Source organism: Bos mutus, chromosome 25, assembly GCF_027580195.1.
Source record: "Bos mutus isolate GX-2022 chromosome 25, NWIPB_WYAK_1.1, whole genome shotgun sequence".
In the NCBI taxonomy this organism is placed as follows: Eukaryota; Metazoa; Chordata; class Mammalia; order Artiodactyla; family Bovidae; genus Bos; species Bos mutus.
Genome location: NC_091641.1, coordinates 25,550,985 through 25,577,237, shown reverse-complemented (window position 1 = coordinate 25,577,237; position 26,253 = coordinate 25,550,985). Strand labels below are relative to the sequence as shown.

General features: G+C 38.3%; 1 protein-coding gene across 5 annotated transcripts in view; it reads right to left on the bottom strand.

Annotated features, from left to right (window-relative positions):
- Nucleotides 1–1,665: 1,665 nt before the first annotated feature.
- Nucleotides 1,666–26,253, bottom strand: part of SMG1 (SMG1 nonsense mediated mRNA decay associated PI3K related kinase) — a 98,969-nt gene continuing 74,381 nt past the window's right edge. For 4 of the 5 annotated variants that reach the window (XM_070362186.1, XM_070362185.1, XM_070362187.1 and 1 more), the window contains 22 exons: nucleotides 25,880–26,128; nucleotides 25,251–25,389; nucleotides 25,059–25,168; nucleotides 24,717–24,935; nucleotides 23,829–24,019; nucleotides 22,962–23,134; nucleotides 22,547–22,826; nucleotides 21,551–21,823; nucleotides 21,082–21,316; nucleotides 20,693–20,919; nucleotides 18,084–18,234; nucleotides 17,791–17,980; nucleotides 17,142–17,611; nucleotides 14,611–14,748; nucleotides 13,192–13,344; nucleotides 12,298–12,477; nucleotides 11,288–11,515; nucleotides 10,326–10,537; nucleotides 10,060–10,166; nucleotides 8,490–8,669; nucleotides 8,296–8,402; nucleotides 1,666–6,263 (listed from right to left, as the gene is read on the bottom strand). In XM_070362186.1, coding sequence (XP_070218287.1) covers nucleotides 6,186–6,263; nucleotides 8,296–8,402; nucleotides 8,490–8,669; nucleotides 10,060–10,166; nucleotides 10,326–10,537; nucleotides 11,288–11,515; nucleotides 12,298–12,477; nucleotides 13,192–13,344; nucleotides 14,611–14,748; nucleotides 17,142–17,611; nucleotides 17,791–17,980; nucleotides 18,084–18,234; nucleotides 20,693–20,919; nucleotides 21,082–21,316; nucleotides 21,551–21,823; nucleotides 22,547–22,826; nucleotides 22,962–23,134; nucleotides 23,829–24,019; nucleotides 24,717–24,935; nucleotides 25,059–25,168; nucleotides 25,251–25,389; nucleotides 25,880–26,128 — 4,290 coding nt within the window. In that variant the 3' untranslated portion in view covers nucleotides 1,666–6,185. Of the gene's footprint in view, nucleotides 6,264–8,295; nucleotides 8,403–8,489; nucleotides 8,670–10,059; nucleotides 10,167–10,325; nucleotides 10,538–11,287; nucleotides 11,516–12,297; nucleotides 12,478–13,191; nucleotides 13,391–14,610; nucleotides 14,749–17,141; nucleotides 17,612–17,790; nucleotides 17,981–18,083; nucleotides 18,235–20,692; nucleotides 20,920–21,081; nucleotides 21,317–21,550; nucleotides 21,824–22,546; nucleotides 22,827–22,961; nucleotides 23,135–23,828; nucleotides 24,020–24,716; nucleotides 24,936–25,058; nucleotides 25,169–25,250; nucleotides 25,390–25,879; nucleotides 26,129–26,253 lie in introns of those variants that run through there. The other variant, XM_070362188.1, reaches the window with a different exon arrangement.

Below are 26,253 nucleotides of genomic sequence, written 5' to 3'. Positions count from 1 at the left end.
AGGCAGAGAGGGTGTGGACATCTGGGCATAGTTTGAGAGCTTGTGGAAAATGCACCACTTTATAAAACTGGTTTATTTTCATGTTCTTTGGGGAAGTTATTGATAGAACACCTCACTTGAAACCGCATGGTTCCCCTCCAAAAAGGAGCTGGTTTTGACAGATCCTTTCATGTAAGGAAAGATGTAAACCATCCTGAGTGGAATTCACTGCAATTTAAGAACTAGATGATCAATGTGAGACACACTGTCTCTCCAGGATTTCAAAATGCATTAACGTTTTCATTACTTAACACAAAATAATGCCAAATGTTGACCTGGTCAGATGTCTCTTTCAGAAAAACATGCCATAGCTTTCAACTTCCAGTCTTTTATCCTTTTGCATTCATCTATATTATGCCATCAAGTTTATTTTAAAACGTTCCTTAAATAACTACCAGGTTCATAAAAAGTTCAGGGAAGGCATAAAGAAATGTGAGCCAACACAGCTACAGACCACATGCTGCCCCTAAGAAAACTAGGGGGGCAGAAGCATTGTATCATAAAAAGGTATGAAATTTGCCATTGAACTTTGAAAAAAATTAAGCATCTGATCAGGTATAAACCCTGTGGGGCGGGGCAGGGTGGGGGGCTTCGTAAGGGAAGGAGACTTTTCAATCAAGTGCCCCTTTGGGAAATGCTGGGGAAACAAGTTTATGTAGGGAAAATGCAGCCAAGATATACCCCATTTGGGGAGACTTTATATAAGTTATGAACTGTGAGGAGCAGCCCCTCCTCTACCTATTCAAAAGAAAAAAGGTCCCAATCAATCAGCAGCCACATAATTAGTGAATATATAGAGCGCTGCGTGCAAAATCTTGCTACTGGCACAGTAATATCCTCTTCCGACGGAGAAGTGTGGGGTTATTAGACTTTAAAACCTGCCCTTTGTACTTTAGGAAATCAGTTTTTATTACAGAATGTGCCTGGTTTTCACCCAAGTTCTAAGTACAACTTCAGAAGAAAGACTTCAACATCAGCTTGTGAAATTGAAGTGGGTGAAAAAAACTAAAGAAACTGATTTAAAATAGCACAGTTCTCCACAGTCCCTTGTTACTCAAGGAACATGTTCCCAGACTTATTTACAACTTAACAGCCTAAGGCACTGAAATAAGGTCCTTAACTAAATTTCCAATTGCCCTAATTATTAAAAATCCCAGCCCGCCCTTGGTGTAGCTTCCTTTGGAGTTTTGGGTTGGTTGTGTGGTTTTTTTTTTTTTTTTTTTGGTACTACAAAGGCAGGATGTGAACTTTTGAAATATATCAGATGACTGAACAGATCCTCCTACAGAATCTGGCAGCAACAAATGCAATCTGATTTCCAGATATTCAAACAAGCTGGATATTGTTTTCCCTCAGAGCTTTTGCACACCACACACCAGGAAATATGTCAATAATAATCTACAGAAGTTTTTAAAGATATACAAAACGAAGCTTAATAAATTGTGCCTTAATACTAAGAACTCTGAAGTAAAATTTCCACTTCTATTCAAAAATATTAGAACATGTAAAATAAATTTTTTTAGAATCAACTTTTTAAACTTTTGGAGGTATTAATGCTTTAAAAAAGCTATCCATACTCCAAAACTAAGTTTTCCGGAAACTACTTCAACAAATTCAGAGCTTAAATGCTACGTCTTTTAAGACTTTATTTTCTGAAAAACAGGTATTTCATACAATCTTTGCCATGTTAATGCAGATATGCACAAAGTAGGCCATGTACTTTTGTTTTCCAAAAGATGCATTATGAGCATTTTCAGGAAGCTGGTGTGATTTATTCAACTTTTAATCTTAAATACAATCACAAAATTATATCCATCAGGAGGCATTGCAACCTTTTGTACAGAGAAGCCACTTTTATTTATACAGTATTACTAAGAACAAGGAAGATTCAGTTCAACTCAATTTGCTCTTATATAATAAGGGTAAAGTAAATTAACAAGTGAAGTATGGTGTTGCCATTGACATTACAGGTGGAAATACAAGGAAAATTTAAACCAGAAAATAAAAGAACTTTAAACAGGAGCTGAAACTTGGACTGTCAAGGAAAAAAAAAAGCCTGTTTTGAAAGACATACATTCTGCAAGTCTGCATTTCAGAACATTCAGTTAAATTTATCATCTTCCAAAGTCAAGCTAATTTTATGACATTTTTACAATAGCACAACAAACAGCTTTTTCCCTAGTAAGCCCAAATTCCCATGGAAAGCAAGAGGCTAAATGGTTCATGTTGTACAACTAACCACTGAACCTATAAAGCTTCTCTCAATTGCAGTTCATTTGCCCTTTTGTAAAAAAGAGATGGTGATATTGTTACCCAGGCCTTAAAAAAAAGCAGGAAAAGTGCAACAAACCCTTCTGGGTTCATAATACAGTGGATTTTCTTCCTCAGTGTTTGGAAAATTTATAATGCTAGTTTTTCCCCATAGGAGGAATCTTTCTAATACAACCCAAATAGTGAAAAAAATCTGCCTTCTTTAAGCGATCCTTTAATTAACATAGTCTACCTCCTAGAGTTAAGAGGGGAAAAGTCCTAGCTCTAAATTACTGGCATTTACAAGCTCAAGATACAGAATGGAAGGGCACTGGTTTTCATATATATCTGGTTTTATGTAAAACAAAGGTACCTTCAATGTGCTAACAGAAAAACATTCATTGATTTTTTTATGTATATGAACAAAAGCTAACAAGCTAATTGTAGATGCCTTCTTTAATAGGAAAAGAACTGGGAGAAAAGAAGAACCAGCTCCTTTGATTTTAGTACTGCCAAAACAAGTAAGCCCCCAGAGTAATTACAAATATGTAGAGGAAAATAGGCCAGGAAGACTTTTCAATTCAAAGTACTGCCTATATCACAACAGATTTAAAAGGACCTAAGATTGCACATCAACTCTAATATTTGGCTGTACTTGCATTGCCCTGCTTGGAATTTTTTAATGGCTCTTTCCTTAAATTTCACACATCAGAACAACCACAATTAAAAACAAAAACAATGCAGATAACACCAAACATTGGACATTAAGAACACTACATACGACAGAATAGAGGCAAGTGTTAAGGGCAGAAGTGATGGAAGTTTTTCTTTGTATTACAAACCCTCAACCCTGAACCTGGGGTTTGGGCTCTAAAGGAGCAATTTAGGGGAGCAGATCAAGAGCTTGATTATCAGTTCTCACACAGAAACGTCACATATCTCAAACAACTCACAAGTGTCAGGCACAGAAGAATAATCATCTAACAAACTATGTGAAGAACTCATGACCAGAAATAAAGAGATACTGCAAGACACATCAAAGAAACAGAGTAAAAGAGAAATACAGACAGCTCCATAGACTACTAAGCCTCCACAGCTTTATAGAGAAATCAACTAAAATTCAGGCAATTCTAGAAAATTATAGACAGCAAAACACTTACGATAAACTTCCGTTTCCAAGGGTACTTCAAATTGTAGAAGTTTTAAGTTATTCTGTACCCCTGAATCTTAAGAAGGGTGGGGGGAGCACGAGAGTGTGAGAGTACAGAAGTCGGATGGGGAGGAAGAGGGAGAAGGAAGGTGGGAGAGGGGATGGGGGACAGGAGGAGGGAGGGTGGAGCAGACCCCTGGTTTGCCACAGGTATTTCTGTATTATCAAAAATGCATGACTTCATAACCATAGCACTCTGAACTTCACATTTTAAAAGATAATCACCAAAATACAGACCTGTCTTCTGAATCTGCTGTATGACCAAAGCTTTTTACTCCTGATTAAATCTCTTAACTGTTGAGTTCTCTTGTAAACAGTCCAAAATGACAAGGCTACTTGTCAAATGACTTCCCCAGAAGCAGCCAGAGTACAGACTGAGGTCTTATTGTCCAGAATGCAGCAAAGAGCAAGCTTTGAAGTCATCAATCATATCTGCCCTACAACCAAATATGTATATGTCACACTATTCTCTGAGGGATCATTTTAAAATAAAAGTGATGGATAATTTAGCAGAGGCACATGTTTTTTTATGTAAAGCTGTTTTTTTTTTGCTAGGATAAGGTGCCAGGTACCTCTGAAGCCTGAAATTCACAGGCAATAAAATTCACCTATTTCATTTTTCTTCTTTACCAACAAAAAGGCAATTTCTGATTACTGTCTATAAGGATAAACTAGTGTGAACTGGTTTTATCATTGTAATAAAAGTTTTTCCTTGTGACAAAGAATGTTGTTGAAAGACTAATCTTGAAACAGCAGAGGTAATCAAGTGATGAGTGCAACAGCCTCTAGGAAATAAAGCAGTGTGCAAAACACAGTATGGCATTATTATTCAGTTAGGTTGTTTTGATTGTGAAAATAAGGTTCAAAATGAATGAAGAAAGTAAAATTTGATGCACTAGTTTCCTTAACTTGCCATTAGACACATGGGTACTCAAAAATATCACCTTTCTTATAATACCTGTCAAAGTATTAAAAGAGCACTGATACTGAAATGCATTCTCCCATGAGTATTTAAGGATTACAGATTAATGTGGCAATCAGAATACAGCAAAGGCCAGAACTATGTGAAATTTTTCCTTAATTTCTTTCAAGTTTGTCTGTGAAGACTGGCAACTAGAAAGTGATCATAGCCCTAATCTCTAAATTGCAGGGAAAATGTACTCGATCAAGATTTTAATCCTCTTCTACTCTGTGCTGATACGTGATTTTAGGAATCCTATTCTAGTCTGGATTTTTATTTTGGATCAACAGTTGAGCTTACACAGTACTGAAATGCAATGCTAAATTTAAGGAAACCTTGATCATGAATTCACTACTGAACTATTAAAACTGTGCAAAAATTAAAGTACTTCACACACTAATAATGGAACTTAATAAAAGATGTTGGTTCTTACTTTTTGCTGATGTTTCATGTATATGTCCTAAAAGGCCAGGTAAACTAAAGCACTTTTAATTTACACCTTGTAAACTGTAAATTAAAAGTATCAAATGAGAAAACTGAATTAAAAAAACATTTCACTCTACCTCCACCAGAACATCACTTTATTGTTAATCTGCCATCAACAATGTAAAACTCTTAATAGGTACTCTATCCTGGTTTTTAAAAAGGTAAAAGATTACATTGGATTAGCTACTTTCTATGAAGATACTACAGCAATCACAGAAGAGGGAAATTTGAATGACCTCCCAAAAATGTACACTATAAGCAAAGGGGAGTGTACATTAAATCAAATGTCTGTTAGATTCATTACTTTTGAATGCACAGTGACAATTCTGGAAACTGTACATGATAGAATCACAGAAATGACTTAAATAACCAGAATTACATTTTGTATGTGATCATCAGACCTTTAAACAATCCTTGCATTTTCCGTGTTATCAGTGGTTTTGGAAAATTTTCTGTTTATCACTCCAAATATAAGTTAACAGCATCGAGATGAAGTATATGAAATATAAGGATTGAAATAAAAGTGAATGCGAAAGATGGCTAATCTACTAGATCAGGTAAAGGGGGAAATGGGCAGATGGAGGGGGATGGGGAGGACGACGATGGGGTGGGTTTTTTTCCCTTCATTTCAGAAGTAAGTTCTTCCAATGTAGTGTATCTGTTACATAGCTCTCCTTCTTCAGTCCATTTCTGAAATTCATATCTCATAGCCTTTTTTTGTACTTATTGGTCAACCCGACCAGTACTGTTGCTAAGCAACAAGTGTTATGCAAGAATCTGAATGCATCAAATCTTCCTTGGCTGTGATTTCTTCGCGGCCCCAGTTTCCTCTTGTTTCTGAGCTGGGTTTTTTTCCTGGATTGTACACACGGGGTCAGGTGGAATGGAGTTCCAAATCACTGTGCTCCGCGGCATCCCGATCTCTTTCTGCAGCTAACCTCCTGACACGTCTGCAGCTGTTCTGTGGCAGAAAGACAATCTCCGTGTTCAGGCGGTGAGCTTGCTTGCTTTCTTTCACCCTTGACCCTGGGGTTGCAGGCCATGGTGTTGGGCGTATCCCTGAGTGCAGCTGTCCTGCAGGATTCACTTCCCTAGCGCACCGAGATTTCCTAGGTTTCCTCAGAGTAAGCCCCCAGTTGCATCACCACCGACTGTGGTGTGGCTTTGGATGCCTGAGGCTGAGTTGATTCTGGTGGATGTCTGACCTCGCTTAACCAGACTCATCTACTGTCTTGCCATTCATACCCAGGCTGTCCAACCTTCATACAGCTGAGCCAAGTTATCTAGATTAGTTGCTTCCTTAATGACATAGTCAACCTGTAAAAATGGGCAGGACAGAATTTAAAGCCATTTAAAACTTGAAACAGCATGATTCATACCTGAGTTACATGAACTGTTTAAGTTTCTAATCACCCAAATTAATTACCCAAAGATGTGCAGTTGTCATGGTGGGAAGAAGTTAAATAATCTGAGCTTCCCTCCTAATTCTGTAACTTACAAATGTGTGCCTTGGGAAAGTCACAATCCCCTTTGAGCCTTACAAATCCTTAGATGGAGAGAGAGTGCCACTGACCTCACAGGTGTTCTTGGGATTAAACATGTGAATTCACTGGACAAATGCTTAGGTGAATTGAAAAGTGCCCAGAAGATTCTGGAACAGTTTCATACTCAGCAAACATCTGCTGATTCTGACGCAGTTAAATATTCTTTTACAGTAAGAGATATGATCATTTCTCTATCCAGAGCATCCATCAGGGTCCAATTATATAGTAAATGCTCACTCTATGGCTGCTGAATTATAACTTACAACAGTTCTTTGTGTGCAAAGAACTCTATACTTTCCCTACTCCTGTGAGCCACTTAACATTTTTTTATATAAAACTTAACTATCAGAATAAAAAGCACAATAGCTAAGCATCCTTCAAAAAAAAATGGACAGAGACCTAAGATGTAGTCATGAAAACACACAACCCATTAACCTACCAGAAAATTTCTGAAGCAAAGATACCCCTAGACCCAGAACACTGTCCAGGATTTTTGACAAATTTGACACACCCTCTCTAAAGAATGACTCTTAACCAAGAAGAGCTTAAGCTCAGATCCAATATAGAGATCTAACAGTGTTTACAACTTTAAAAAAAATTGCTGATGTGAATTGTGGATGCCAAGCCATTAGAAAATAGGGTATTCACAAGTCTCAGATTTTTACCCTACCCCACAGAAGAAAAAGCAAATGTGTAATGGAGAATTCAGGAGAACATTACCCTTGACTAAGTGCTCTAACTTAATAACAAAGATGGCACAAACAGACACACATTCAATGATGTAAAATTCTAAGAACACATCACTGGCAAAGTAGTCTTGCCAAAAATGCTATGATATAAGGAAAATATCAGACAAATATAAACTGAGGCACATTCTGCAAACCAAGTGGTCTGGACACATAAAAAATTTAAATGTCATAAAAGAAAAGGCTCAGGAACTGTTCTAGACATTAAAAGGAAATTAAAACTGGAACAAGTATATAAACTTCAGGATAAGCTTTGACTAAATTCTGTATGGGTGAGGGTGGCTAAGTAAAAAAGGATATCTGAAGATAACTGGAGAAACCTAAATATGGACTCAATGGTGGATAGCAGTCAACGTTAACACCAGTGTTAAGTTTTCTGAAGCTGATAATTTTATAATTGTATCGTAGCTATATATCATGGCTATATATTATTACAATGTTTTGTTTGGGAGACAAAGTACTTAGGGCAAGAAGTGTTACACAGAAAGATTAGGCAAATATAAGAATATTAATAACTGACTTGCCAATTCTAGGCAAGGAATATGTAATACATGAGCATTCCTATAACATTTCTGAAGTTTGAAACTTTTCAAAATAAACAGCTGTGGGCGAAAGAATTCATTCCTGAATTTATATATACAATTTTAATAATAATGATAAAATTTCAGAGTAATAACTTCAGACCAACTGACACCCAGGAACACTTTACAGATTATTTATAGATACTACTGACACCGAAAGTGTCACCCTCATATCATTAGAAGCCTTCACATAGCTCTCTCTAACACGCAAACTAATAGTCTTCTGTTGGAAGAGAAAGGGTCAAGCAACACCTCAAATTTTGGTTAAAAGAGGACTGGGTTGAAAGGAAAGTGTTAACAGGCTAGAGTTAGAGTTGACAATCTAGGAGCTGTGTTATTCAAAATCTTCTGAGGCCTGAAAATAGATTTAAATTCCTTATTTCTCGATATGCCACCGAAGATGGGGATGATGGAATCTTTAAACCTATACTGCTTCAGCAGCATTAAAATATGTAGCTCAAGTTTAAAAGATGGTCACCTGTTCAGCAACTGACATCCTCCTATTCGGATCAACATCTCGGCCCTCTAGCTTGGCTTTCACTCTCTTCCACACACTCACCGCATACGAGTTTCTCTCCTGCACAGCTGTGAAGCAATGAAGACATGTATAAGTCAAGCCACCACTGAGTATTAATATTTAATATTTAAGGTGTCCTTATTTTAACTAATTACCTTTTCCAGTCTTAGGGTCTCTGACGGCCTTTTTAGGACTACAAGCAACACTCTTGCCAGTTCCCGGAACGGTGCTCGGTGGGGTATCTGCTGATGTAGCTAGGTTTTTCTGAATCAGCTTTCTAGCGTTCTGTGACATGACATCAGGCTGAGTCTTCTGGCCAGTGTTGCTTCGGACTGCTACAGAGAGCAAGTTGGTAGCTCAATGTACAGGTAAACAGCAAACGGGCAAACAGGGCAGTTCTGTTTCAATCATCAACTGCAAATGGACAAGCCCTGATACTAGATGTGACATTACAACCTTAAAGTCCTTATCCCTTAAAATGAAAGCTCTTCACCTAAAAAGACAGTTTAAACAGCTGCTAAGTCGCTTCAGTTGTGTCCGACTCTGTGTGACCCCACAGACGGCAGCCCACCAGGCTCCTCTGTCCCTGGGATTCTCCAGGCAAGAACACTGGAGTGGGTTGCCATTTCCTTCTCCAATGCGTGAAAGTGAAGTCGCTTAGTCGTGTCTGACTCTTAGCAACCCCATGGATTGCAGCCCACCAGGCTCCTCCATCCATGGGATTTTCCAGGCAAGAGTACTGGAGTGGGGTGCCATTGCCTTCTCCCATTTAAACAGCTAGATGTGGCAAAAGGCGAGGAAAGTTACATTCACAGAATGATACATTTGCATACATGTGTGCATGCACACAGAGAAGTCAACAAATACACAGTGGTTTTGTCTCTAGTTGGAAAGCAACTACAGATTTTTCTATTAATTAATTTTCCGTATTTCCCTAACAGACATGTATTTTGTAATCATAGACAGTATTTAAACACACAGTATTTTTTTCCTCTAATCTCTAACATAAATACTTTTAAAATTAAGGCAAAATCTGTTCAGTTTGAAATATGACAAGAAATTAGGGAAACCCTTTATTTACTTAGATAATTAATGTTTTATGGGAGTATAGTTGATTTACAATGTTGTGTTAGTTTCTGCTGTACAGCAAAGTGAATCAGTTATACCACTCTTCTTTAGGTTCTGTTCCCATATAGGTCATTACACAGTGCTGAATAGAGGTCCCTGTGCTATACAGTAGGTTCTTGTTATCTATTTTATGTACAGTAGTGTGTATATGTCAACCCCAATCTCCCAATTTACCCCCTCCTTGGTAACTATAAGTTTGTTTTACATCTGTGACATAATTTGTTTTTCTAAATAGGTTTATTAGGGAAAACCTTTAAAAAGATGATGACTATAAACATGTTTGTTGTTGTTTATTTTCTAAGTCCTGTCTGACTCTTTTGCGACCCCACAGTCTAAAGCCTGTCAGAGGCCTCTGTCCATGGGATTTCCCAGGCAAGAATATTGGAGTGCACTGCCATTCCCTTCTCCAAGGGATCTTCCTGACCCAGGGATAGAACCCATGTCTCCTGCTTCTCCTGCATTGGCAGGTGGATTCTTTACCGCCTGAGCCACCAGGGAAGCCCAATAAACATATTAGATGCTCTTTAACATCTTAGCATGTATGTGTAGATTATCAACAGGTCAAGATACAGGTTTTTCTGAATACAGGAGTCTTACCTGCAGCAAAGGATGGTTGATAAGTAGCAGACGATGTTGGACTCGAACATTCATTTGTTGCATCGGTGACTAAGGGTGATGCAAAACTCACTAAATTATTATACACACTGAAATACAAAATAAAATGACTCATTTATGAAATGCTTCAGCAAATAGCTATTTATAAGTACGAACAAAACTGAAAAAAATATTAAATTAAATATACAAAACTTACTTTACCACATGTTTTGCTTACATTTTAAATTCAGGCCTGAAAGCATTCTTACCTCTGACTTTGCGTTTTCAGTTCTTTCAAGGTGGGAGTTATTTCCTGGAGCATTTCAACATGTTCTTGACTTCGAACCTGACCCATGGCTTGGACTAATGTAAACAGCACTGTCTGAATGTTGTCTTGCCATGATTTATATTCACCCAAGAACTGCCTAACACTGTTCTCATAGGGAACATCTTCACCATCTGCCAGAGCGGCTTCTTCATCCTAGAATCAACATGTTAATGATTAAGAAAAATGGTATTTGTTTTAGTATTACTCTTCAGACTAATAAGTGGCTTTTTAGTATCAATGTATTTAATCTGCTTATTACAATTTATTAATAACTTCTTTTCAATAGGAATCTTGTTTCCAGCACAAATAAAAACTCCAACTAAAAAGAAATCCAGGGACTTCCCTGGCAGTCCAGTGGTTAGGACTCCATGCTTCCACTGCAGGGGGGAACATGGGTTTGATCCCTGGTTGAGGTCCCACAAGCCATATGATACAACCAAAAACAAAAAAACTCAAAAAGTAAATGATCTACTGTTTTGTGATAATAAAGCCTTTTCTGAGGACTGTTTCCTTACTATCTAGATTCTATACAATACTGGAAAGAAGAGGCAATATTTCATTTATTTTGGAAGCAAACTATATGATTTGAGTTGGGAGCCAGAAGAGAAGTTAGAAATCTAAATACTCTGTGAGACTAAGTTCAAGTTTCAGCTCTTCTATAAGTTATGTGACTTTGTATAAATTAGTTTCTCTAAGCACCAGTTTCTCTGTGTACAGAATCAGAATACTATTTACTACCTGCTTAAAAAAAAACAGTTGACAGCTGATGAAAACACAAATAAACTCAGTGACAAACCAGAAATATGACCCTGGAGAAATTAGGTTTTTTTCTCATGAATAAAACTCTTTTGTAATTTTATAAAAGGGGGGAGAGTAATTATGTGTCAATGGTATTAATCTTACCTTGGCCATTGCTTTCAGGAGATGTTTGACATCTCCAAGCTGCCGGTTATGGCCAGTGAGCACAGTCTTTATATTATCAACCAGATTCTGAATTGTTTCACAGACTGTTTCTATTTGTTGCTCTTTCTCTGTCTGAATTGCTCTCTGAGTAGACATATCCTGGGTCAGTTGTTTGTGTGCTGACAAAAGCCACTCAGAGCTGCCAATAGGATGTTCAAGAGTCGTGTCCTAAAGAGAATAAGGGTTTGTTTGATTTTAAGAATCAGCCAGAAAAATATAAGATTCTTTTCCTCAACATCATATCAAAAGATAATCGTAACTCAAGTTGATACAAAGAACCTTAGTTGCTGAGTCATGAATTAATTCACTAGAAAAGTGTTTTCTTAAAAATTTAAATAAATTTTTAGAAATACTTGATAATTTAAACAATCTACAAAATACAAACTAAGATTTTTACTTTTCTGCCTAATTATACAGGGAACAAACGCTTAAAGTTTAAAACCTAAGAAAATATATTTGGAGTAACAAACATGACACACAGCTAGGACCCCAGGCACTGTAAGTAACTCTTTAAAATAAAACCAGGGCGTCCTAATACATAGTCTAAAGCCTTCCCACAAAGTAGAAATGCTGAATTTATTAACTTGATATTCCAGCATTCGTCCTCCACTAGCCCTCTGTCTGCTATCCTACTTTCCAAAGTGCATCTGAGTCATTTGCTACACATTATCTCTCTCCTTCCCTAGGAACCCCTACAGTGATTCTACTTATAGCTCTACTTATAGCTCTGAGAGTTCTTTTCACTTTTTCATTTCATTCACTGTATTATTTGTATAAATAAGTTCCTTTGGGGATAAAAGAAAGATTTAGTCATCCTTGAATTCTTCACAATATCTCATATACAGTACATGCTCAATAAATGTAGACTAGTGAATATATTGATTTTGAGAGCATATAGTTGGTCTTATTTAAATTACCAAATCTATTCACTCCCAAGAATCAAGACTTACCACCCTCTGTAATAAACGAAGCTCTAACTCAGAGACTGAACTGTTAAACTGTGATGCAAATGAACACATTTGCTGACACCGTTTGATTAGTTCAAATAATGCAGCATCCAGGTTTAAGGCTTCTGCAGTTCTAGTTCGTAAACTTTCAAAATGAATGATATTGCTGCAGAGGAAAGTGACCTGTGAAGAGGAAAAAGAGTGGAACCATCACAATGAGGAAAAAAAATTGCAATTAATGAAAGAAAAATAATACTACCTATTCATTTCCAGAATTTAGGACCAGGTCCTGAAAATGTATGAATGTATGACTCTCAGACCCACTTCTTATAAAAGCTGTAAATAAATTAACACTTTTAGGTTGATGCTGTCAAGTCTGAGAAGGCCAAAAAGCACCTAAGTAAAGTTAGGTAAACACATCTTCTGCATGATTCTTTTTTAACACAAATTTTACTCCATAGAAAAACTGTTATCATATTTAGCTTAAATTTGTTTGTGCTATATCTAAATTCCAATCTGAAATGCTCCCCCCTTCTGCTTCTACTCCTACATAATTTTACCATTTAGATCAGAAAACACTAACGGCTTATTTGACAATATTAAGGACATCTTTCAAGGTACAGTAATAGTATTGTGATTATGTTACTAACTAGTTCTCATCTTATATATACATACTGAAATATTTACAGATAAAATGATATAATATTTGAGATTACCATTAAATTTAGGGTAGGGAGTATACAGAAAATAAAGTAGGACTTAAGTTGACAATTATTAAATTCTGGTAATGGATATATGGGATATGGGAATCATATTAGTTCAATGTTGTGCCTGATTATATAATGAGTTATATTATCCTGTAACTGAAAATAAGATGGCACACACAGGTGCCCATACCTGACTTGCTCTTTGGCTCTCCTTAAGGACAAGATTTCTTCTTTCAGCTATTGTTGCTTCAAAATCCTGTAGTACAGGTGCCAGTGCAGGGTTGGCACCACCTGCCCATTTGAGTCGCTGTTCAATACTTGCTTCAAGTGCTGCCAGTTTCTCCTATAAAAGCCAGCAGAATCTCAGTGAATAGGACTCCACTTCCTATCTGTTGAGCATTTTATATGAATAAGAGAGATTCAAAAGAAATAGGATGGCATAAGTAACTTAGAAAACATCTTTAACAAACTGTCACCTTTTGGAATTAATCTTGACTTCATATAGAGTATTTAAGACTAAACATATCTGAGAAGGCAAGGACTGGCTTTCAGTTTATTTTGCAGAAAGAAGTTTCATTTTCATTTCTAAATAGTCTTTAAAAAAAAAACAAAACCCTGTCATACCAAATTCCCACTGCACTATATATGCTATCTATGAGAAAGTCCATTTATATCTTTGATTGTAAAAGATGAAAATCAGATTCCCACAAATGGAAACATTCATGAATAATGGTAAAAAATCCAGCCAGATTATCATAATACAAAGGTTTTACATAACAAAGTTGCTTCATTATGTACTCAACATTTCAAGTGGCGGAGTTCCCATTCATACTTTTCGCCCCCCACCCGCTCACACACAGACACCTCTAGAATCAGAAAGGGCATGAGTTCAATCTCTAAAGTGAAAACTAGGACTAATATGCTGTAGAGAAAAGGTATTTCAATCTTCAAAGAAGTGAGCTCAAGAAAAGTTCTATTAAAAATTTAAAAAATATTATTACAGTGATTGTAATTATACTAATATTAAACTATAAAAACAGAAAAATGTCAGTTACTACTGAATATATAAGAATACCAGAGATGTATATAAAACCATCATCAAGACCAGTTTCTCTTGTTGAAAAAAAGGTGAGATTAAATATTTTGCTGATGTGACCCAAAAATAGTCAAAAATGATGGTTTAGAAAAATGTTCTGCTGCTTTTGATATCACAAAATTCCATTAACTACACAATAGAAGGAAGATAGAACTAAACTTCATGGATATTAATAATATGCCAAACTTTCAGAAAACAAATTTGGTATTCAAGTTTTTACCATTACCAACGTTAATGTATAATGGCACAGTAATAGCCATTAAAAATTCTTAAATAGTTCATTAAAAATTTGAAATATTTAGTATGTCTGTATTCTTGGTTCAAAATATACTGCTAAGATTCAGTTACTTTGGAAGATAAGAAAAAAAAGACACAAATTAAAAATAAAAGTGAAAAAGGTATTAAAGTTCCTGTGACTTAAAAGCCAAGGACAGACTGAACAGAGCACTTCACCACAGCAGAGACCATTTCTAAAAGTAAGATGTGCCAGGAGGAGGAAATGACAAAACGTACCTGAACTGTTGCAATTGAAGTTTCAATCTGGCTCAGAGTATGGAGTTTCTTTTTCATGCTGGTTAATATGGCAGAACGAGGGGGAGGTGTGACAGACATGGCTTGTGGTCTATTGATAAGGAGATCTTCATGCTGCCACTGTTCAAAGAAAAAGAAATGTAATAAAGTAAGCAGGGGAAAAAACCAAGAGAGGGGAAGTGACATTAGGGGAAGGACTGGGGGAGGTGGTAAAAAGTCCAGGTGCAGCAGGGCAGGGTGGGCAGGGAAGAGTAACAGAAACTCAGTAAAAGAATTAACCAGATGGAAAATTTCCTGAGGTAGAGAATGGCTGATAAATTTCTTGGATCACGGATATGCAGTATTTAAACAGCAATTCTGAAGGCATTTCCTAGTAAAAGTAAAAGTTTCCTACACAATCCCCCGAAAATAATCTCCAGTTCAGAGGCTGGAACAAGCACAGTAGGTAGAAGAGTTGCCCAGCATGGGAGCTAAGCAAGTAACTGAGAGAGACAATGGCAGCAGTCAGAGGAGGAGGAATTCTCCAGTGAACCTACAAGTGGCAGAATAACAGAAAGGTGCAGGCAAGTGCTGACAGGGGATCAAGCCATCTTACGCGTGCATTCTGTACACTGTATGGTGGCCCCAGAAGGCCAAGGGACATCTGAGCTGAAATTTTAAAGTTATATATTGTGCTAGCTTACAATATGTTCAGATGAACAAAACTGGAAGGACTTTTATAATATTTTCCATGTAGTTGTCAACTTTTTCAATGAATAAACTCTAAAATGTATTAAATAAACCTTTCAACATTATTTTTTTGAAGTAAAATAAATGCCAAGAAAAGCCCAACATGGGGCTTTCCCTGGTGGTCTAGTGGTTAAGAATCCACTTTGCAATGCAAGGGACACTGGTCTGGGAAGATCCCACATGCTGTGGAGCAACTAAGCCTGTGCGCCACAAGTACTGAGCCTGTGCACCATAGTTACTGAAGCCTGTGTGCCTAGAGCCTGTACTCTGCAACAAGGGAAGCCACCGCAATGAGAAGCCTGTGCACCACAAATGGAGAGCAGTCCCTACTCTTCACAACTAGCGTACAGCCAACAAAGACCCAAAACAGCCAGTAAATAAAAGATTTTTTTAAATAGATGTTATTAAAAAAAAAATTCCCAATGTGCTAGATGGACTGCTAACCTATAATAAATGTAACTTCAGAATCTGAATAAATTACTTTTCTTAACTTATGACCTAAGAAACCAGCAAACTGATAAAACTGCAAAGAGAAAAATACACTGGTTCCATGTCCCACCAACTCACTCTTGGGAAGCGGCTTCAATATAAATGATACAAAGTAAACAACGTTTGGGCCAAACCAGAACCCCTGATACTACAGCCCCAGTGCTACTCCATGAGTCCACCTGTCTGAAGCTACTGACAATATACTGAAGTAAAGAAATAAGAAAAAAATCTATAATTTATACTGTGCTTATTATCTTACACAGATCACCATTTTTTTTTTCTTTTTTTAAAAAAGTGTTTTTGGCAGTGCTGGGTCTTTGCTGCTGTGCGGGCTTTTTCTAGCTGCTCAGAGTGGGGCTACTCTTGTTGCAGTGCGTGGGCTTCTCGCTGCAGTGGCTTCCCTTGTTGCAGAGCACAGGTTCCAGTGCACGCAAGCTTCAGAAGTTGCAGCACATGGGCTCAGTAGTTGTGGCGCACAGTAGGTAGTTGCTCAGTAGTTAGTTACTCCAAGGCATGTGGGATCTTCCCAGACCAGGGATCAAATCTGTGTTCCCTGCATTAGCAGGCGGATACTTATCCGCTGTGTCACCAGGGAAGTCCCAGATCATCATTTTTAATCCACACAGTCATCAACCTTTAAGAGAGTACTGTCCCCATTCTATAGGTAAGGAAATCAGATCTTAAGGGAGGTTAAAGGTAAGTTCATATACCCAAATCCAAATCTATCTCACTCCCAAAGCCTGTACTGCCCCGAAACAAAGGACAAAAACAGGCTTCTTAAAAACAGTTCCCAAATGATGACAGGATGTATGTAGAGAGCTTAGAGATTCAGGGAAACAGATGTCACTTTGGAAGTAATTGAGTTAGGCAGTACACAAGGAATATATACACCTAACAAATAAATTTAATTGTTAGAAATTACATATACAGGGTGGGGGACAGGGAGGCTCAGTAGGGAGGGGATATATGTATATGCACAGTTAATTCACTCTGTTGTACAGCAGAAATGAACACACGTTGTAAAGCAATTATACTCCAATTAAAAGAACAAGAAATTACATTTACAAATAATATTTAATGATAACACTAACCATAAAACACTGATGGAAACTAATTAAAAGGACACAAACTATAAACATAAAATGATCACAACTCTGTAACCGAGAAATGTTACAGCAATGTTAAAGCTGTGTTTGTTCCAGGTTGGCACAATTTGGCAAGTTTAAAATGTTCTCCTCTTTATATTGTTCTACAATAATCTCCCGGCTTACCCCTTTATGAAGGGAAATACTTACCTGAAACATGGCGATGTGCAGCTGGACACGCTGCAGGCTTGTCTTGCAGGAGGCGATGCTGGTCTCCAGCCTGCGTACCAAGTCGTGCTTCTTCCAGGCAGTGTCGTAGGAGCTCGCCAGCACAGTCGCCCTGTTCATGACCAGCTGAGAGAACTTCCCGATCTGGATGTTGTGCTCCACCGCCTTCTTACACAGATCGTCAACAGAAACTTTGCTTTCAGCACCAAAATCCTTCGCCTCCACCTGCGCAATGATGTCTACCCCTAGAGCACTGATGAAGCTGCACAGTGTGAGGCCCAGGGCTTGGTTCGGGAGTCCAATCAGGAGCTGCCGCACAAAGTCAGCTGTGAATGCCTTTATTGGTTTGGCCATCTGGTCTTCACTGAAACAAGAGTTTCTAAAAAGGGTTTTCACATTGACAATCTGTACAGGCCCATTTACAGTATTCTGATCTTCAAGTGAACTTGATCCTAAAAAAGGAAATATTTCTTTAAGTATTTCATACAATACTAAAATAAGGTGATAATGCTAACTTAAGAATTTGAAGACTTCCATGAACTTAAGATTTTAATTTACAGTTAAATTAAGCCTACTCTATCCCATTTCCCTCCAAAGTACAACTAAATCTGGCTTAAGTGTGAAATATTACCTGACAAAGTTTTAGAAAAGGTACCACAGAGCCGAAAGAACTCCTTAATTGTCTGTAGTCGTTTTAGAAAGAAGATCTCTTCCAGCACCTGTCGGTGATTATCATCATCAAAAAAATTGACCTGAGTGCTCCTGGCTTCCCGTATTATGTCAATCTTTCGCCAAGCTATAGGAATTTCCATCTTATTTAGCTATGTAAATGAAAGAAAAGAAAGTTCACTTCTCCACTCTTCAAACACGCAGCAACTACTTTACTACACTTGCATTATTCATCAAACCAGGTCAATTATTTACCTTTTCAACCAATAAGCCAAAAGCAGTCTCAACTTGGGCAAACATGCCATCAAATGCTACCAAAAGCATCTGGCCAGCTGACATTTTTGGTGTTTCATCAACTGAACCATTTCTTGGTTGGATTAATTCACCATACTGAGCATGAAGCATTCTAGAGGAAAAGAAAAAGGAGTTAAAACCATTCCTAAACAGTAATATATTTGGGGGGAAACGTTAAGATCAACAAGTCTTACAGCTAGTATGCAGAGTCTAGGAAAAAGTCTTTTTATGAAGGAAGGAGTGTTATTAGCCATTGTTCATGTGATTAAATTTTATGCAAACTGAAGTTATGACAATTTAAAAAGAACTATACAAAATATTATAGTATCTCTTTATATACAGAACGTAAGATAATTTACACTTCCAATATTAAAAAAAAAAATCAAGAGGCACACAATTCTAAAGCTGGTGGACCCAGCAAAAGTTGTCAAGTATCTTCACACTACTGTCACATGACAGAGTCAGCTACAGACAATGAATGGAAATAGCTATCCTTTTTCGCATGCTGAGTTTTGAATAATGCATAGTTTGAAGGTAGGTCTTGAGAAATTTGCTCTCACATTATAATTAACTGAAGACTTGCATTGTGTTTATGTATCCAAGTACCATGTTAAACATTTTATGTAAGTTTAGGCTATCAGAGAAATTTATAATGGAAAAAGAGCTATATGATGGTATAAAATTTTCATTTAAATTACCAAAAAGTTTCTCTAACACAAGATACAAACAGGCTGTAGCAGAATCAAACATGAAGTCTGTCACCCAGTGCATACATGAAGTAAACATTCCTCCATTTGAGAGTAAAGGGAATCTAGATTAGACATCAAGGGAAAGTAAGGGCTGAACTTTTGTGACAAAGAAAAGTGTACAGGCTTAGCATCTAACTTTTAAAATAATGCTAGGAACTTTATGATAAAGCTCCTGCACAAATAATCTCATTATTTAGCTGGCAAATGTTTATGCTATACTAATTACAGTTGTTTTTTTAAATTTTATGATAAAACTAAAAGAAACATGAGAAAATAGGAAAAATTTGAATGCAGGATAAAAGAAAACATCAAGGAGTTATTACCCTTTCTTATGAAATAAGGGCCTCTTAAGAAAGTAAGTCTACATTTTAGATATACATTTCTCCTGCAGTTTAAGAATGAAAAGGTATTTGATTCAAAGTAACCAGAGAAGTACAATTTAAACAAGATTAACCAGAAGCAAAAAAAAAAGGGGGGGGGATGAGGGGGGCAGGATTAATCACAGTGTAGATAATTACTGAAGGTGGTAAAATGGGAGTTCATTATACTGTTCTCTCTGCTTTCTTATATCTTGTAATTTTCCCATGGGAGGAAGTATTGGGTCAATTCATTGCTACTCTCTCAATTACATTTTCTGACAGTAACTGGACAGAATGCCAAAGAAAGGGGTCCTGAATCACAAGGCACAAAGGGGCTTAGGGTTTAGCTTTAGGTACACTGCATGGCTGAAGAAACTGTTCAAGCTCTACATGTTTCAAAGTCAAACTGTTTTCCTAGATTTAAGAGTTGAGAAATACAAAGTTCAATACCTAAAACAAACTTATAAAACTTAAGCTAACAAGTGTTCACTTGAAGTGACATGTATACTCAAATTAGCAAACTAAACTGGCTCAGATGCTCCCATTGAATTCCAAGTGCTGGCTTAAAAATACCACATTCCACTTTGTGTGTGAGCACAAGTATGGTAAAAACTACAGCCCTTAAAGAATATGTATGTGTATGTAATAAAACCACACACACACACACACACGCGCGCGCGCACACATGTAACTGGTAAAACCTGAGTAAGCTCTGTGGACTGTACCAAAGTCAACTTCATGGTGTTGCTACTGTACCACAGGTATGCAAGATGCTACAATGAAGGAGGGATGAAGGCTACATAAGACATCCCTGAGCAATGTTTTTTTTTTAAAAATACAACTTCCTATGAATCTGTAATTATTTCCAAATAAAAGGGTTTTTTTTGCTTTGGGGGGGGGTGGGGACGGGAAATGTTGTTTTGATTTTGTTTGTTTCAGCCATGCCATACGGCTTGCAGAATCTACCAGGGACTGAAACTGCACCCTTTCCAAGTGCAGAATCCTAACCACTGCATCACCAAGGAATTCCCCCAAATGAAAGTTTTTTTAAAAAGATACACTGAGGCTTCCCTAGTGGCTCAGTGATAAGGAATCCACCTGCTAATAAAGGAGATACGGGTTGCACGCCTGATCTGCGAAGATTCCACACGCCTTGGAGCAACTACGCCCGTGTACCACAACTATTGAGCCTGTGCTCCAGAGCCCAGGAACTGCAACTGCTGAGCCTACAAGCCACGACTACGGAAGCCCATGTGCCCTAGAGCCCAGGAGCCACAGCAAGGGAAGCCACCGCAATGAAAAGCTGGAGCCACTGCAGCTGCACAACAGCCCCTGCTCCCACAACTAGAGAAAGCCTGAGCAGCAATGAAGACCCAGCATGGCCCAAGATAGATAAAACTTAAAATGTATCTGGCTTCCCAACTCTTTCACAAGAAAACAGCACAGCTTAGCATTCACTTGCCTGGCAACATCGATGTAATGAGCATGTGTTTCTTCCTCAAGTCCCATAGCTGCATTTCTTAAATAGGCTTGAAGAGATTCAACTAGAGTCTGCAGAGGAACACCATCAGTTGTCTGCTCAATAAGACTGTCCAGCTCATGAAGCATATTTTCTAACGTGTATTCTCCTTTCATTAAACATCTCAGTGCTTCTGGAAATATGATTTGCCGGAAATTTGAATTTAATTCCTGTAAATATGTAAGAAACCTATTTTAATGCTTCCTGAGTTTAGATAAAGCAACATTAAAGGTTGAGGAAGTCAAACTGCTTTTCAGAACCAGAGATGAAAAATACAACGCTCAACATTTAAAACAAACTTACAAAATTTAAGCTAATTTAGAAGTGCTCACCTGAAGTGAGGTGTATACACCATTAGCCAAATGAACGGCCTCAGATGCTTCCATGGGGTTAGGAATGTCTAAGTCTTGTGGCACTAAATGACACTGCTTCAGTAACTGAACCAGACATGTGACATTTCCGCTCATACTGCAGAGTTCCTCCAAGAACCAGGCTCCATCCCGAGAAGTCAGATCAACCAGCTGCTCTCCAGCACTCGACGCTGCACCTTCCATCATTAGGTTACGCCTGAATGAGATAAATATTTGTACAGTGAAACTGACTTAGTGGAACCCACACAAATAGGATACCTCAAAATCTGGGAGAAAAAAAAAATAAAGCAGTCTTACACTGGGAAAGACTAACAGAAAGTACAAGGATACCTTAATTTTGGGATTAAACAAAAAACACATGAACTCTCTCAATAAGCACTAATGTTTGCAGGACAACGAAACAGTCTCAATGATATGTCAGCTGACTCACCTTGTGAGAGTACAAAGGGCAGAAATAATAACACTTGCTAGACTCAAAGATCCTTCCTCTCCATTCTCGTGAAGGAAAACTTTGATACAACGTTCAATTTCTTTCAACTGATCTTCACAAACCGGTACAGTGACAGCTTCCTGTTTCAAGCGTTCCACCTGTCTGATAAGTCGGCTGTTGATGTCGGCTGCGTACCGCTGCAGGGTCATCTCAGTGGCCGTGATGAACTGACACACTGTTGGGGGTGGCTGGGGCGCATACTGCATTTCATATCTTTAAAAAAGAGAAAGAGGTGCTTGAAAAGAAAGTTCACACCTTACAAAATACTAAAAAAGACAAGATGGACTACTGTATTTGATACAGAGCAGAAATCATTATTTCCATTTACAGAGAAGGTTTCAAGAGCAAAAGTAACTTCTAAAAATGATTTAAGTAACAGAAACAGTGTGAATTCAGCTCTCTTTACCTGATCACATCACTCTTAGATACATTTTATCTAAGAGTGAGATACATTTTAACTAATTACAGAAAACACTGTCTTATAAAGGAAAACAAGAGTTTGCTGCTGCTGCTAAGTCTCTTCAGTCATGTCCAACTCTGTGCGACCCCACAGACAGCAGCCCACCAGGCTCCCCCGTCCCTGGGATTCTCCAGGCAAGAACACTAGAGTGGGTTGCCATTTCCTTCTCCAATGCATGAAAGTGAAAAGTGAAAGTGAAGTCGCTCAGTCTGTCTCTTAGCGACTCCATGGACTGCAGCCTACCAGGCTCCTCCGTCCATGGGATTTTCCAGGCAAGAGTACTGGAGTGGGGTGCCATTGCCTTCTCCAAAACAGGAGTTTAAACCCTCTTAAAACCACAAGAAAGTGACTCCATTCAAATTCCATCTATCAATCATTTCTTTCAGAAAATGAAATACTATGCAATTGAAAATATGAACACAACTTTGCTTCCAGTCCCAATGAGAAGTAAAGAAAATCGAGAGTGATCAACTTACTTCCTGTAAAGTTCCTGACAGCGTTCTACTGTGGTATTACAGATGAGCTCTTCCATCCAGGTCTTCCACTGCTCAATTCGATGTTTCTGAAATATGGCCTTTGGATACTGCAGAGCAACAGTTGCGTAGTGATGCAGCTGCTCCAGACAGCCTCGCAGCACCGAGCGCCTCTGCTGCAGGAGGGCACCAACCTCCCCTTCTAGCTGCTCACACTGGCTAATCAAGTGGGCCTGGCCAGCATTCTGCAGAAAGGCTGTTGCCGGCACGTAGCTGGGAGGACCTTTTGGTAAAAGATAATTATCCATTACAGTGAAGCTGTTTCAAATCAGCAGTCATTGAAAGGAGTACAAACCAGAACTCCACACAAAAACACATAACAACAAAACTCACATGCTCACATGTACATCTAACATACCAAGGTCCATCTGTGTGCTTATCTCCTGAAGCAAACTGGCCAGCTGTGTCGCTTCCAAATTACTGAACGCGGCCTGATAGTGTGTTATCCACTGTTCAAATTCATTCAGCTTCACCTGGATTGCTTCCTGAACAGCTCTCTGCTGAGTCTGTAGTTGAGTGTGTTCAGAATACCTAATGGAAGGAAAAAATTTTAATTGACTGCTGGGAATTTTCATCACTCTAAAAGTACATTTTGCTCATACTTGGACTGCCTGGTAAGCTCCTTTTTAATCTTGAGGACACCACTCAAATGTCCTTTTCTCCTCTGGTTTTTTTCCTGAGGCTATAGTCCCCTAACTATACTCGCAACATTTTAAACAAAATTCTACCACATTTACCAGAGTTATTTGAAGTGTGGAAGACTGAGATCAGAAGATCTCTGTAATCTCAGCATCTCCTGCAGTGTCTGGCACTTGCACATTTAACCACCCTTCACTGAGCCAGGCACCCACTCTATGTGAGGTTCACTCACTTAGATCAAAGCTCAGAAAAACTTGGCCATGTGGACAAAACCCACCATACAAATGAATAAGGATTCAGACATAAACTGCAGAGGAAAAAACCAAAATCCCAGGTTTTCTGAATCCAAGTTCACGGTTCTAACCACTATGTCCATCTCCCACAGTAACTCAAATGTCTAAATACAATGAAGCTGAAAATTTAAGTGAATTCTATTAATACTTCAAAACTGCAGTTCTTGCGAGAGCTTTGATTATTCATGTGAGTTGCTGCAACAATTCTAATTCAAGTTGATAATGTTCACACAAATAAAAAGTTCTCCTTAATGGAATAAAGATAAATTAAGAGTTCAACACTTGTTTTAAACCTGTGTTGCAGAGTATGAGAAGGATGATCCACTCCTTCAGCTCCTTCTAGAAACTCAATTTCTTCCAGCAGTTTGCCCTGCAGTTTCTCCACATCTGTTAGTTGCTCTTGCAAGCTCAGGTATTCATCTAAGCTGCTGTCCAGCTTGGGAAGTACAACCAGCATCTCATCTCTGTTTTTAAACCAGTTCACCTGTAAAAAGACATAATTAGGAAGATTCTTATAAGGCCGACTGTGAGGTATGAGGATGTATGCCAAAAGGATCATGTTAGAAGGATGTTCTGCACATGCTATCATACTTAAATCTCAACAAAGCCAGTGTGGATCACCCTCATTTTTATAAAGATAACTAATGCAATCAATTCACATGGCCATAAATGAAGACTCAATTCCACAATACACAATAACATGCAGTTACCACCATGCCACACAAAGCAAGATCAGCACCACTGGCTACCATGGAGGAGAAGACTATCCAATCAAAACCAAGGAGACAATCCAGTTAAAGAACACTTAAAATAGTCACTGGCAAACACATTCAGTCTACTAAAAAAGGTATATTTTTCAAATCATTAACCCACCTCCCACGTGGGAGTGTGACTGTGTCTTTTCATGTGAGCATTTCTTAGCAAACGATCACAGCAAACTGCCATACTTTGTGACCATTTCAATATTATACATGACAGTCTTTTTTTTTATGGACCTGTTAACCTTTTTCTTTTTTTGGTGGCATTACACAGCTTGCAGGATCTTAGCTCCCTGAGGAGGGCTGGAACCCAGGCCCTGGCAGTGAAAGCACCAGGTCCTAACCACTGGACCACCAAGGAATTCCCTGGTCTTGTTAACTATTAACAAAAAAGGGACAATGACTTATTATTACTGGCCTCACCTTAATTTCAGCTACTCTCGAAGAAAAAAGGCTGCGAGTGATCTCTCGTTCCATCTCTCTCTTGCTCTGCTTGCTCTCAGCCTGCTGGCCCCCTCCACCATAGACCGCACCAGCAAACCCAGCCTCGCCCCCAGCTGTCCAGTCCACCAGGGGGTCATATACAAAGGCCTCCAGCAGCGTCAGCAGAGTCTCTCTGCCACGCCGCATAATGTGTAGAACCTGTTTTCAGAAAACTTTTAATTAAGTTTTGCCACAAGCTTCCTCATTAAAATGTAGTTTTTCATTCCAAAGGACTTGTTAATGTAACAGGTACACTAAGAGGTATAAGAGAAAACCACATACCTGCTCACATGAAAGCCTAAAAACACCTTCTACTCCAGTTACACCCAGTGCTGTTTCAATGTTCTGTGTCATTCGAAAAGGTACTTTCTCAGGAACTCTAAGGCTTTTACCTTGAAAAGACAAATCATTATATTTTTGTCCTTTCACCAAAATATACTCGACCCTTATATAAAAAGTCCACTTTAATTTTACCTTTTTCAAAGCAAACATTGTAATCTATGTGAACAACCTCTCCAGTCGTCATATCTATGAGAACATTATCCAGATGTCTATCTCCAAGGCCAATTATGTATCCGACCATAGACATGACTGCAGTAGATCTGGCATAAGACTAAAGAAGAGGGGGTGGGGGGAGCAAGTTAGGCATTATTAGCAAATTTCCTTCCAACACGGTCTTTATCCTCTAAAATTTACAAGCCTCCACAGTCCTACTCCCTTATTTCTGAATAAATAGCTGGCACTCTTCAGGGATGCTGCATGTGATCACAGACTACAGTGAGCAGCAGCATACAACACTGAGGTCCTTGTTGTTCTACTTAATCATCAACAGAATGCAGGACTTAAAAAAACAACTATTCTTCAGTCTCTCTAGTTTTTCCCTTTCTAAAGTTTTTATTCCACTTTTCATTTCATCCATAATCCCCTTCATTCTGCCTTCATACAGTCATGGCCATGCCTCATAAAAATAAATGTAATATAAGATTCAAATGCAGGTCTCAAACTACCAATTCTAGAGGGGCAGCAGGAAGAGGGTGAACAAGACAAGACAGGACGCAAGCAAAGAATAATACTGATGACCAAGCCCAAAACAAAACACATACCTGTGTGACTCTCCACCACTCATCAGGGGTGGTACATGATGACCAAAGCTCTTTAGCAAGGAGATTTGGGGGCGTGGCCTCCATTAACTCTTCTAACACTGCCTTCATCACATGAAGAGGCCAATCCCGGCGGGACACATCCAGACTAAGCCCAACTGCTTTCAAAGCAGGACCAATTTTACTATAATAAAGTTCACTAGGACGGGGTACGATTCCAGGATTCTGAGGAGTTTGGTAGGAATCTTGGGCCTTGGAAAAAATTTTAAGACAAGATTAACTTTGCTTAAATAAGGATAAACATTACCTTGACTATAAAGTAGTATTTTAAAAACTGGTTTTTCAGCAGCATTCTCCACCTAGCTAGGTAAATCTCA